Source organism: Aedes aegypti, chromosome 3 (genome assembly GCF_002204515.2).
Source record: "Aedes aegypti strain LVP_AGWG chromosome 3, AaegL5.0 Primary Assembly, whole genome shotgun sequence".
In the NCBI taxonomy this organism is placed as follows: Eukaryota; Metazoa; Arthropoda; class Insecta; order Diptera; family Culicidae; genus Aedes; species Aedes aegypti.
In genome coordinates, this window is record NC_035109.1 from 54,381,552 (window position 1) to 54,395,998 (window position 14,447).

General features: G+C 34.8%; 1 protein-coding gene across 9 annotated transcripts in view; it reads left to right on the forward strand.

Moving 5' to 3' along the window:
* The window catches only part of LOC5579912 (adenylate cyclase type 6), a 611,840-nt gene that overhangs the window by 574,154 nt on the left and 23,239 nt on the right, over nt 1-14,447 (forward strand). For all 9 annotated transcript variants that reach the window (XM_021848827.1, XM_021848823.1, XM_021848828.1 and 6 more), the window contains one exon: nt 4,087-4,249. In XM_021848827.1, the coding sequence (XP_021704519.1) occupies nt 4,087-4,249 (163 nt within the window). The remainder of the gene's footprint in view (nt 1-4,086; nt 4,250-14,447) is intronic.

The window sequence follows — 14,447 nt, forward strand, 5'->3', positions numbered from 1 at the left end:
GCCAAGAAATGCCGTATCTTGGATATATGTTATTGCAAGATGGATTACGACCTAATCCAGATCGTGTCAAAGCAATCTTAGGGTATCAGGTTCCGAAATCGGTGAGACAATTAAGGCGTTTCCTCGGTATGATAAATTATTACCGAAGGTTTATCGCGAATAATAGTGAGATTACTGCACCTCTCACTGACTTATTGAAAAATAAGCCAAAGAGGGTGCCATGGAACTCGGCAGCAGACACGGCATTTGAGGTCATCAAGGAAAAGCTTATTGCAGCTCCTGTGATGGCCAAACCAAACTTTTTGCTTCCATTCGCGGTCCAAACAGACGCAAGCGATAACGCAATTGCAGATGTATTGACGCAGGTGCAAAATGGAGAAGAGAAAGTTATCGCCTACCATTCGGAGAAACTGAAAGGTGCAGAACTACACTACCACGCGGCAGAGAAAGAAGAACTGCGCTTCGTTGCATCGAAAAGTTCAGGGGCTATATTGAGGGAACAAAATTCACCTTGGTGACTGACTCATCAGCCCTAACTTTTATAATGCGAGCAAAGTGGCGATCCTCTTCTCGACTCAGTCGCTGGAGTATAGAGCTGCAACAATATGACATGGAAATCCGGCATCGTAAGGGCAAGGAAAACATTGTTCCCGATGCACTCTTCCGTTCCATCGAGGCTCTCGATGAAGAACCTGAGGACGGGTGGTACAAGAAGTTGTACGCAGCTGTAGAGGATGACCCTGAGAAGTACTTGGACTTCAAAATCAAGGACGGTGTTCTTTATAAGTTCGTAGCTGCCAAATCAGATGTGTTGGACTATCAGTTCGAGTGGAAACAGTGTGTTCCTACTTCGAACCGTAGTCAAATACTGAAGCAGGAACACGACGAAAACCTCCACATTGGATTCTCCAAATGTGTTGAGAAAATTAAACAACGCTATTATTCGCCTCGCATGAGCGCCGATATAAAAAAGTACATCGGGTCATGTGAGTCCTGTAAAGAGAACAAACACTCTACCGTTTCAACCGCACCTGAAATGGGGTCCGCAGTACATGGCTTATACCATTGTCAGAAAGGTCGGTACTAGCTCTTACGAGGTGTCCGACCAACAGGGAAAGTCACTCGGCATATTTTCTGCTGCTGACTTAAAAGCATGAGGTACCTAAAAACATAATTTTCATCAGAGCTAGCATAAACAGTTAAACGTCTTATTAGTTTGTGTTAGATAGTGAGTTAGGTAGTATTTTTGTTCAAAGTTCGTCTCAAAATACTTATCGTCTCCTACTAAGTCATACCGATGAATTTTCCCGGGAAACCATTGCGTGGGTTATTAAATACAGTTCGTCCAGCAAATCTGCATATTTTGTACATAGATACGGCCGTATAGTCAAGAAATTTGCATGTCTACCTAGAATTTAAGAAGTGTTTTTTGTTAACAATAAGTCAATTTTAATTTGTTTTTTTTTTTTAATTTTTTGTTTGTTTGAGTAATCATGTTGGAGTCTAAAAAGCATACATGCATCATATGTCTTTTATGTTTGTTTCACTTGTCTTGTACGCAAAGTTGCAAACAAGTTTTTAACTTCGTAGTAGTCAAGCTGTTGGCAAATCATTAGGGTGTATTGTACATGTAGGAAGAAGATTGTCATGTGTAGTTCTGGTCAAGTTCAAGGTCATAGAAATTGTAAAATATTTACTTGAAGTAACACTGTAATCACTTTTCACCAACCCCCAAACCGTTAATGCTTACGAAGATGACTGCATTTCCAGTCATCGGTAACCTTACTTACCCCCTGAGAACCAATAAGCTTCTAGCAAGGATTTATAATTAAAGAACTCAAACGAAACCAAAATCTATCAATGATCAATTAGGCCTATAAAATCTGCGGATTAAAACCATGATATAATTAGGGTTTCGTATTGCGATCTTATTAAAAATTCCTTACTAAAACCTTATTGTCACAAAATCCACATGTGATCGCCAGCCCATCAATATCACTTTTGACAGACATTTGACAGTTTTTTTTCTCGTTCTTTACCGAATCCACACACACTGATAAAGCGCTGATAACCGTTATCGTGAATGAAGTAATAGAATATGACTCGGACAAATCACGTAATGTTTCATGCACCATTTGCATGACTTTATTATTGTATATATATGCTCCAATTTTTTTATTCAGTTTTATTTTGTATTTTTAATTTGTTTTGCATGTTTTAAATTAAATATAATAAATTTCCTAAATGTCTTTTTAAACAATCGGTGGAATGAAATGCTCATTGTTTCGAGGTTACTAGGAGTGAAATCCTGAGTATTTGATTGCTGGAGACCGGAGTCAGTAAACATTGATGGTCAGTACTGACTTAATGTCACTAAATAGTGAGGAGTTGATTTAGTTCGACAATAAAAACCTATGACCCCGACACTCAATTACAATAATAGCCAATTTCACATATGTTTACTGTTACGTGGGTTTGTCTTAATCTAGTACGTTACAGGCGAAATGTTTCGCGAACTACCGTCAGTGAATGTGATTTTGTCCAGGTGTGTTAATTGAAATGTGATGTGCAGGTTCAGAGTTAAGTGTGACCAGTGTATAGTAGTGTGAAATATAGACAAAAAATATTTACGTTGTAAATATTTTTTACCCAAGCTGGGGGAGAGTGTAAGTGTTTGATTTGTCAATTGATAGTGTTAAGGTGATTTTGTATTTTGTTTGTCCGTTGAAATATATGACAGGAAATATTCGTGGTAGTTGTGTAGATTTTTTCCCAGTAGCACTAGGCATACAGCTAGGGCAAGCATATGTCAGCTGACCGTAACCATTCAGGCTACCACCCACCGAGCTCCCAAAACCCACCACCAGATGTCTGGTAGCATAACGTTCGGGCGGCCATGAGGGGTGGAGACTGTCGCGTGTAGCCGGAAATTCTTAAAAATCACGAACTTCTTCTAGAACATTTTAAAGAGAAGGAGCACATTTGTTTTACTTATGACGACATAACTGAAAGTTTGTTCAAAGTCGTCTTGAAAGGTTTTTTAAGTGACGATAAGTCATATGAAGGGATCGAAAATAGAATAAATGATTTATTTGGATTTCCCCCAGTTCAAGTAATCATTATGAAAAAGAGAACCTAACCTGGCATTGTTCGGAAAGGGCTTACCCAAAAATACTATCAAGTTCACTCTAACACAAAAGATCTAAATAATATAAAAGCTTTAGAAAAAACAAGACTTATGTTCGATGTCTATGTGACTTGGGAACATTTCCAAAAACCCGGAGAGAATTTCCAAAACCCCACTCAGTGCCGTAGGTGTCAAAAGTGGGATCATGGTACCAAACGTTGCTGCCTGGATGCTAAATGCATGATTTGCGAAGGTTCTTCTCACGCTAAGGACGTCTGTCCTGTGAAGGTAGATACCAAAAATTGTGGATGCCCAAATTGCGGGGTGAACGAATCGATGATGCTAGTACCAGGCAGATGAACGGCAACTTTTTTCGTAGCCATAATATCCCAGGCAGAATCTCCAACAATTTTCAAAAAAATATCTCCAGTGGCGAAAACACGCGCGAAACCGTGAGCCAAATCTATCGGACGACGCAAAACTGAACTGTCCTGCTTGGGCTTTACGAAGCACTACCTGAAGTAAACTATACTGTACAAGGGAATAAAACAAGAATTGACATAAAAATTTTTTTTTGTTCATGTTATGCGATAAAGTAATCATATTAAAATACTTTACGATTCTCTGAACTTTACATCGAAGTTGATACAGCAAATAAACAATACAGCGCAGAACGACATATGTATGACCACCTATCCCATTAGCAAGTCTAGTGGAAAAAGCGAGAAATGAGGCAGAAACAAGCGCAAATAGCCATTCTTTACAATGCAGTGCCCTGCACTACATTCCCAACCAACTCTCCGCATTCATAAGCAGGACTATTTTAACAATGTGTATTTAACCAACCTCCTCCACCTTCCATACTGCACAGTTCATTTCAACCTCCGCATGAACGAAACCGTTTTCCAACAATTTTTGTGTCTAACTTTTTTCCCTCCATTTTCCACCCGATTTTGCAGAAAGTTCACATCGTCCGGCGGATGCACCGTGATTGCGATCTACATCATCTACACCATGCTGCCGATTCGGTTGCGGGAGGCGATCGTCGGCGGGACGCTGCTCTCCCTATCGCACGTGCTGCTGACCTTCTTCATGAACGACTCGGACGACGACCACGAGGTGGTAAGTGTGGCTTTGCATAAGAATCGTCCCCGGCCTCTCTGGAGCGCATCCCTAGGTGGATGCGTCCAAATTTTTCCCAGCCAGGGCAGCAGAGCTCGTTTTATGAAACGAGTGAATTCTACTTATTCTGAAAAGGGGTCGTCCCATCAGGCGTGCTTTGACCGGGTGAATGAGCTGTGTATGTGTGGAATGAGTATTTTAACTAATGAATTGCTCGATTTACTGGAAGTTGTGCAAACAGATGTTCTCGCTTTTCGGGGGTGTGAATATTTAAAATTTAGTCAACCGTGCAATTTGTCTCGGTTTGCATTTATTGCTGTGCTGGTTGAACTTTGGGCCCCCGGGGGGAAGTATTTAACATTATAGTACTGCTTTTATATCAGGGTCGTGACATTTTCGTCGAGGGAGTCGGTTATTGTGTATCAATTAATTATGAAACATGTTTAATGCGGAAGAGTTCGTTTATGTTTTGTGCTGACCTTTTAGACTTATTGTAACGCCCGCTGATATTAAGCAAAGCCATGCAGGGTTAGATTCACACATGGCCTAGATCTTTTCGTAAGGAAATTTCCTTGTCTTTCCTGGACATGAAGCATCAATGTGCCTGACACACGTAACACAAGTGCAACAACGGCAAATCTCAGTCGAAAATGCAGGGAAATAAAATATAGGTTTTCGAGTTTACTACAATTTTTCACCAAGACCCTTGAATGATTCCCCAGAGCTAACCAGGGGTTTCCAAATAATTCTTAGGAATTTCTAATGAACGATTTCAGAGATCCCAAAGCTTTTCAAGGAGTTTCCAAGAGATAGCCAGACATTTTCAAAGGCTTTCTTTGAATTCCTAGGGAATTTCAAGTCATTTTCAAGGAGTTTTCAGAAAATTCTAACAAGTTTTAATAGTTTTCCAGAGGTCCTTGAAATTGGTTTGATAATCATTAATAAATAGCCCATCAATTGTACCATTCTTAAGCAGTTTTTCACTCATTAGATTTTTACTTTGAATCTGTTAAAAGTAAACAGGGCTCAGCGAGAGTTGATTCACAGCTTAAGGCTTTAAAAAACTTTTGGAATCACAAGTAAATCATTGAGAACCCCCGATGAACCTATAAAATCTTCTTTGAAGTCTCTGAAACCTTCTTCAGAATTCATGCAACACTCTGACTGTTCCAGAAAACCTTGGAAACCACATAGAATCCACGTTCGAATCTCTGAGTACTTTGGAATCATACCGGTCAAAAAATGCGACAATCTTTTAATTGGGGTAAATTTTGCATATGTTTTTTTTATTTTTGAATTTACACCATATTATCTTGTTTGGAACAAAGTTTCTAGACTTTAAAATTGAAAGACAAGTTTATCTCACAGCATTTGTGCATCGATTTTAAATATTTTAGATATTTTGTTGAAATAAATAGGTTTTCTGTACAGTGGGAAGAAGTGGGCGGTGCGCGAAAATGGACGGAAGTGTAATATTTTGCTGCTGTCTCGAAATTATTTTTTTCTTTTTCGGTATTTCTACAAAAAAAAAGGTCCATCGCTAGCTTTTGGGGCGAATCCTACGACCGTTTACCCCTCCCGACCTCCACCTCCGTAGCACTTATGAGGGTGTCGCTGAGTCGGTGGCCTCTCGCTAAGTAAGTGCTACATCAACATTTCCTCCCCCTATTCCAAGTTACGGTAAAGATGGGTGTAGCCGGGAATAGCGATATTCATGCTTTTAGTTGTCTTGTTTAAGATTGAATCAAGGTTTACTCCCCAACCTTGTTTCTGAAAGCAGTCTGGATGAGCTTATTAAAATGAAACAGGAATATTGTTAGTATCTAATCTAAGGACTGTTCATTTTATAAAGTGGACACTTTGTTTTTGCTATATCTTTTTTATTTATTGATAAAATCGTAATCGGTTTTCTATGCATCATTCAACTATTATTCTACAATGCTATTAAAATAAAAGATCTTAGAAAATGCTTTTGGTTAAAGAGCCAAATAATGTTTCCAAAAACTCCTAAGAACGAACAGCTTCGTCAAAGTTTAACATTATTTTTCGCAAACAAAAATCCTAATTTTTATGAACATATTGTATGTTTGTATCCTTTACTATTCTAGCTTTAAAAAAATCAACTATATTCCACCATTCTCTGACATTAGGTAACTTTAGTGATGCACCCATTTATGGCCAAATTTGCTGATACACCATCCTTTCACTCCCAGCAAAAGAGGAAAGTAAAAAGCGTGTTCAAAATTGGTCTGGTTTACTAAATAAACTATATTTGTGCAAACGAGAGCCAAATCGTGCATTTAAACCACAGTCCTAAGCACAAATTTTACTGTTTATGGTAGTTTTACTAAAAAGTCTCATACTTTTAAAATCGTGTACGCATATTTATCGATCTGCAGCAAATTGTAAATGGTTTTCTCCGAAAATTTCAATTGGTAATCTCAGAATAACATATTACAAAAATAATAGGTGCAAAATGAAGTCGATTTTATTACAGCAGTGTTGCCAATTTTGATGACTGTCAATGTACTTTGAAAGGTCTTCTAAGAATAAAGCAATTGTGTATCTATTGAGCTTTAAATGTCACCTGGGGACTTAATAAGTAACTCTATGAAGGCGTAAGTCATTTTTCATATTAATACTATATTAGGACTTCCGTCAGGACGTACTTTTAACCAAAAAAATTCTACTCATACCGATCCCCTTCAATTTTAAAATGGTTTTCTCTAAAAATATAGGGGGAAAATGGTGTTATTATATCTGTAAAATTGTAGTTCCAAAAATAACTTGATTTTTTCCATCAGGCTTCTAGTTGATGATACTTTCGAAGAACAAGCCCTTTTTGAGAATAAAAAATATAAAGTGTCGAATTTTCCAGCCAATTTCTAACAATCATTGATTTTGATAACCTCCAAAAACCGACCGTTCTAATCGTTGTTCCATATTCGTGTGAAATTTAATTAATTTTGGAGAATTTTTATTATCACAACATTGTACAATACTAGTCAAACGATGTGCAGAAAACCGATTGAAATTTTATTGATAAATTAAAAAGATACAGCATGCACAAGGTGTCCACTTTATAAAATGAACAGTCCTTACGAAGTATACTGTAACTACGCTAACGCTAACGCTAATTAGGTTTTCTGTACAGTGGGTTTGGCCATTTTAATATTTGTATCAATTTGTTGATATTCCACAAACAGTAATGATGACAAGAAATTTCGGTATTCCCAGGGTGCTTTTCAACATTGGCTGTATATGCCCTTAAAACAGAATGTAACAAAACAGTACATAGCAGAGCAGAACAGAAATATGCAGATATGTATAACTTCTTCCGAAAACGTTTTTCCCTCAAATTGATAGTGTTAATTGTATCTATTTTTTTTAAACAAATTGTCATCAAAAACTTTTAGGCCCATTTCAAAAATTACTCTTGAGTTCGAATAGCTGCTTTACGTTTGAAAAATACATATTTTATCACAAAGAAAGTAAAATTCAATCAAAATCAAAGTCTATCGGGCATGATATTCAATGATTTCCACTCATTGGATGGAACTCCATTTCTGCTCAATCTTCAAATTTCGCAATGCTTACACTTTTTTGTTAATATTTGATTGCCCAGTATAGTACCTCGGTATTTTACACTAGAGTTTCACAGAAGTTAAGGCTTCCCGTATTTTACAAGATATGATTTGAGGAATTTACTGACACGATATCGGAGTTGGAATTTTATCGCGTGATATTTGAGATGCATTCACTCATAAGCAAAGAAGTTTGTATCACTTAAGAATTTTGATAACTAGTGTCTTTGAACGCAAATTGAACCCCGTTATCATAGCAATCTTTGCAAAACTGTCTTAAAAAATTTCAAGTGAAGCGTCTGATTTATTCTTTAAGTACATTTTTGGGAAGGTTTCCCGATGTAGCTTCTGGAAGAATAGTGGATCTTTTGTAAAGACGAATTCCCTCCAGAATAAGTCGAAGAACTAGAAATTGTGCTTGGTAGTCATTGATTGGCATTGAATTTTTGAATAATTGGTGATAAATTATCGATTTGAGAATAACTTTTGAAAATGCCCTATAAGTTTTTACATGCAATTTATTTGAAAAATTCTAGTTTCGGACCTGTAGATTTTAGAGGAAAATGTTCTACAGAGAAGTTGTAGGAAACTGTTAGAACTACAAGAAAAAAAATCACTGAAAAAAGATATTTTTTTTTCATAAAATTTCAAAAAAAACTTAAATCTAAAATAACACAAAAACCCAATTTTTGATATTTTTAAATTTTACAATTGGATCTTGATAGGACACAGATAATTTGGACAAAGTTTTATGATGGAGGAACTTTTAATAAAAAAGTTCTGCTGATACCAACTTTTTGCCAATTTTCAAAATTTTGTTTTTTTTTTTTTGTCAAAATAATTACCTTTTGATGATAAAATAAAAACCTTGAAATTATTCCAAACCATAATGATTACCATGATTACTTCTCTATAAGTAGCCGTTTTCAAGTTATTTAAAATGTTATGCAAAAAACTCGACTGTGCCTCTGGGCGTTGGGTGTGGTGTTTCCTCCAGTATATGTCTTTAAAAAAATGTATTATTTCTATCAGTTATTCACGATTCTTCAAAAAAAAAAAAAAAAACAGTAGAAAAAATATGGCCTATTATTTCGAAAATCTATTGTACTTGATGTCAAATCGCGAAAAACTAATAGAAATGGCCTTTTTTTTATTACCTCTTTTTTAAGTTTTAGCGTTGAACTTTAAATAACTCAAAAATGGCTACCTCTAGAGAGCTGATCATGATAATTACTATGGTTAAGAGTGATGTGAAGCTTCGTATTTCATTATTGAAACGTATCTATTTAGACAAAAAAAAAACAAAATTTTGATAATCGACCAGGAAAACTTTTTTTATTCAAAATTTCTCCATTATGAAAGTTAGTCCGAAAAATCTGCTTCCTATCAATATTATATGGTGAAAATTGAAAAAATGATAAATATGGGTTTTGTATGTTTTATAATTTAAGTTCTATTTTTAAATTTTTCACGAAAAAAATCAGTTTATATTTTTTCTTGTTTCCTACAACTTCCCCATAGAACTTTTTTCTCTTAAATTAACCGTTTCGAAACTAGAATTTTTCAAATTAATAGCATGCAACAACTTATATGCCATTTTCAAAAGTTATTTTTAGTCAAAATGATGGATTTATCTATAGACAATTCTTAATCTACCCATCCGAAAACATATGAAAAATTCAATGCAAATCGAAGATGGTTGAATTCTGTGACTGATCAATTTGACTTGGAATTCGTCTAAAAGTATTTTGCGAAATTCCTGGAAGGACTTCTTACGTAGCATCTGCAGCAGTGCCAAACATAGGGTGACATCAGTCGTGAATCTTTTTGGGCTATACATTTTATCGATTCCTCAGGATACAAAAAATTCTGCTTCTTAGCTGGGAAGAAGAATGAAGGAAATTCTCATTGAACTTCGATACGACCGGTTGATACGTAGATTTATCCCTCTTTTTGCGGCTTTTCGGGTCCTGAGCCATTGAAGGCTAAATAATTATATTAATTTCAACGTTTCGGCTCGTGGTTGGAGCCTTTCTCAGGGATTATATCTGAAATAAACTATAACCAGTATATAACCTCCCTGAAGAAGCCTCCATTCACGAACCGAAACGTTGGAAGCAACGCATTTAAAGTGAAGTGGAGTTAAAGTTTTTTTTTTAAAGATTTCTAGCTCAATTCAAAAAATATGTATGTTATGGCGTAGTTAGGTCTATCGTAAAAGTATATTGTATTGGTGCATTAGTTTTCACTTAAATGAATTGATATCGATTTTGGCTCAGAGTAGGGCAAAAGTTCGACCTTTATATTAATCTATGGAAAAAATCAAGCCATTACTGCATGCGTAGGAAGGATTTCGTATGTGAATATTATATACGAATTAATTTTCCTATTTCCAACACTTGTTGGTTTCAGAAAATTAACTTGTTGTAGCTAAATCAATATGCACGATCGTGCAGAAGTTATGAGGCCAGTATTGGTACTTTTTTATTAATATTTTGCGTGTTTTTTAAAACATTAACATTTTAAAGTAATATTTTGTGTTTCGTTCAACCAGCTTTTGCTCTCCATAAATATTTCGGACATATGGTCCATTGGTTGGGCAGAAGTTTATTTAAAAAAAATCGATTTTTTAACTTTTATAACTATAATTGTTTGAAACTGTCATAACTTACCAATCAGAAAAGCAACACAGAATTATAACAACTGGTGTAATTTATTTAATTTTTTTGTACCTGAGTGTACTGATAAGCTTTTCAAAATAACACACAAAATTACTGTAACAAAATCATATCAAATAAGGATACAACTATTTCAAAATTATAAAACATTTTGTCACAAATAACCAAGGATGGAAAGAAATCAGCAGTATTTGAATGGTCCAAGAGGGCCGTCGCTCTTGCAGCAACATGATTTTAACACCTCGCCACGCGCGCTAATCATAGATACATCGAGCATCCGATAAACTGTTTGTCGTAGGACAAAGGGTTTGTCGGATATTGTAACAAGTTGCGATTAATGCGAATCAATTTAAAATTCACGGATAAACTTTCTCACATACCCTGCACGATTGACTTTCAGATTAAAAACAACAAGCAAGAAGACAAATCGTGGAGTGTAATCAAAAAAATCCTCCAAAATTATGACTTTGATTCGCGAACAATTGATCGTCAGCTTACAGGCCGAGCAATTCATTTTTCGCGGAGCAGAGTTTGTTGTGATGGCTTGACGACTAAGGGTTTATCGTTGTTGTTATGATCGCATGACAAAGAACAACCACGATACATCATTTGTTTTATCATGATCACTAGATTTTTATCCTTGCAAATAACACTTTTGATAACTTTCAACTAAATTTCTATATATTTTTAAGAGAGTTGCTCTATTTTCAGAAACACTAGTTAAAACAAGTTCCAATATTTTTTAAAAAAAACCTCACCAAGACGTGAATCGAACTCGGGTCCGCCACATGTCTGACACTAACTTTACCATTGTGGCTATCATCGAAGCATTTTTCCATTTTACAACTTGGGTAGAAGCACCGGTTTTGGACAGGCCAAGAAAAAATGTCTTTTGAAATTATATGGGAAGCCTAATTTATACTTCAAAATGTCAAATACAACCTTTCAATACATATTATGTATGAACATTATAAGCTGAGCTCAATTGAGCTGAAACCATTTTTGGCTTTGAAAATTTCGTTGGTCAATATAGGCTACCAGAACCAATTTCGGCCAAAAATTTAGCTTCGGTTCCTTAACTCCAGGGGTCCAAAAAAAGTTTTAACATGCATATCTCTGTCGTTTTCGAAGTGATTTTCAAAAATTGTTTATCAATGGAACCGGACACCATTCAAGATTGATATTCAGTTTTGCGTTTTTTAAATAGATGCGTCTACCCAAACCCAAAGTTTTAAAGCAATAGGCACTTCCTAGTTTTTTTTTGGAAAACGCATTTTTTCTACAAATTTTACAATAAAGCAAAATTTAAAACGATGACACCTATTTGTTTCGACATTAATATGCTTGATTGAGTGTAGTGAACATATTTGAACAGAAATTTAAATTTTTGATCACACACAAAATTTCTTTAACCTAAAACATTACGAAAAACCCTATTTTTTGTACCCGTTTGCCTGTAACTCAAAATTTATAACGATGACATACAGTTTTTTGACATGAAATTGATTGTGAAAGTCAAGTGAACATGGTTTAGTAAATAAAAAAATCATTTCCGATATCACTCAAAATTTATTTAACCAGAAAACCACACAAAAAATGTATTTATTGAGCTTTCTGTCTGTAAATAAAAAATGAAGGCGACATGTAGTTTTCTCGACATGAATTTACTTGCAGAGGTGAAATAAATATTGCAGAATAGAAAGATATTTTTTGACTACACTCAAAATTGTAGAATAGAAAAACGAATTTTTGACTACACTCAAAATTGTTTTTACCTTCAAAACAACATCAGCAACTTATTTCCCGAGTTTGTTCGTTTGTAGATAAAAACTCAAGACTATGAAGTGTTGTTTTTCGGCATGCATTTATTTGTAGAAGCCAGGCAAACATGTTTGAGCAGATATTTAAATTTTTGACTATACTCAAAAAATGTTTTAATTAAAATATTACGAAAAATCCTATTTTTTTGGACTCGTATGCATGAAACTCAAAATTCAAAGCGATGACATATAGTTTTTTCGACATGGAATTGATTGTAAAGCAGAAAAATGAATTTCCGATAACACTCAATATTTATTTTACCCAGAAAATCACACAAAAACGTAATTCCTGAGCATGTTTGTTTGTTATTAAAACTGAAGACTATGATAAGTATTTTTCTCGGCACAAATCTACTTGTAGAAATCAAAAAAATGTTTTTGAGTATTGCTGTGTGCGTTTGAAATGCAAATATCAAATGCGGGAACATCAAATGCGGTAAGACTTTCAACAAGGAAGGCGAAGTCAAAATTTTATTTTCTTTGCTAGGTTGGCGGTGATATGCATCATGGTTGCTAAGCATCCTTTGGTTACTTTGTGTTACCACATTTGAAGCCCAGTTAGCCTGGATTTGCACATCAAACGCAAACAGCAGTATAAAAAAATCTGAAAACACTCGAAATTGTTTTTAACCTAGAAAACAAGACAAAAAACTTATATCCTGAATTTGTTTTTCTGTATTTAAAAGCTTAAGGCCTTGACGTGAAGTTTTTTTCGGCAAGCAATATGTTTTAGAAGTCACTTGAACATGTTTGAGCAGAAATTGAAATTTTTGATTACACTCAAAATTTTCTTCAATGTTGATTTTTAAACGATCTATCTCTGGGAATACGTTTTTGTGTAGTTTTAAGGTAACATTTTGAAACGCTATCAAAACTTTCTTTTTCTTCTCAAATATATTCCATAGACTTCTACAACAAAATCATTACGAAACAAATTCACATTATCGCCAAATCTTTTGATTTACAGACGAAAAAAAAACCTAGGAAACCCCGTTTTGTGTTGTTGGGTTAAATAAATTTTGAGTGTAATTGGATATTTGTTTTTTTTTTAAACAAACATTTTCACATGACTTTCATAATCAATTTAACCTCGAAAAACCTAAATGTCATCACATTGAATTTCAAAATATAGGCAAACGAGTTCATAAAATAGGGATTTTCCTTATATTTCAGATAAACATTTTTTTTGTAGTGTAATAAAAAAATTTCAATTTCTGCACAAAAATGTTCACTTGGCTTCTACAAGCGAATTCATGACAAAAACTACATGTCATAGCCTTGAGTTTTTATTTACAGACGAACAAACTCAGGAAATAAGTTGTTTATGTTGTTTTGTAGGTAAAAACAGTTTAGAGTGTAGTCAGAAATTTATTTTTCTACTTTACAATATTGAATTGTCCTCTACAAGTAACTTCGTGTCGAGAAAACTACATGTCACAGCCTTCAATTTTAATTTATAGACAAAAACGCTCTGGAAAAACGTTTTTCTGTGTGGTTTTCTGAGTAAAATAAATTTTGAGTGTTATCCGATTTTTTTTTACTAAAACATGTTCACTTGACTTTCACAATCAATTTCATGTCGACAAAACTGTACGTCATCGCTTTGAATTTTGAGTCACAGGCAACCGGGTACATAAAAAAGGGTTTTTCGTAATGTTATGTGTTAAAATTTTTTTTGTGTGTAATCAAAAATTTAAATTTCTGCTTAAACATGTTCACTACACTCAATCAAGCAAATTAATGTCGAAAAAACTACATGTCATCGCTTTACATTTTCGAAATAATGCGTTTAAAAAATAGGAATACCTTTTGCTTAAAAAGCTTTGGGTAGACGCATCTATTCCAAACACTCAAATGAACATCAATCTTGAATAGTGTCCGATTCCGTTGCTGAAAATTGCTCGAAAATCGCTTCGAAAACTAGGGAGATATGCATGGTCAAAATTGCACTTCCGACTCTCTAGGGTGGGTTGGGAGTACAGGTGTTAATGGGCCAATCAAACTGACTTCTTATGAGAGTGGCCAAATAATGTGTAAGAAGCATAAAATTGTAAGTAAAAGATTTCTTTTTCTTATTTTTCGGATCAATTTGGATGGGTAAATGAATGGAGCTTCA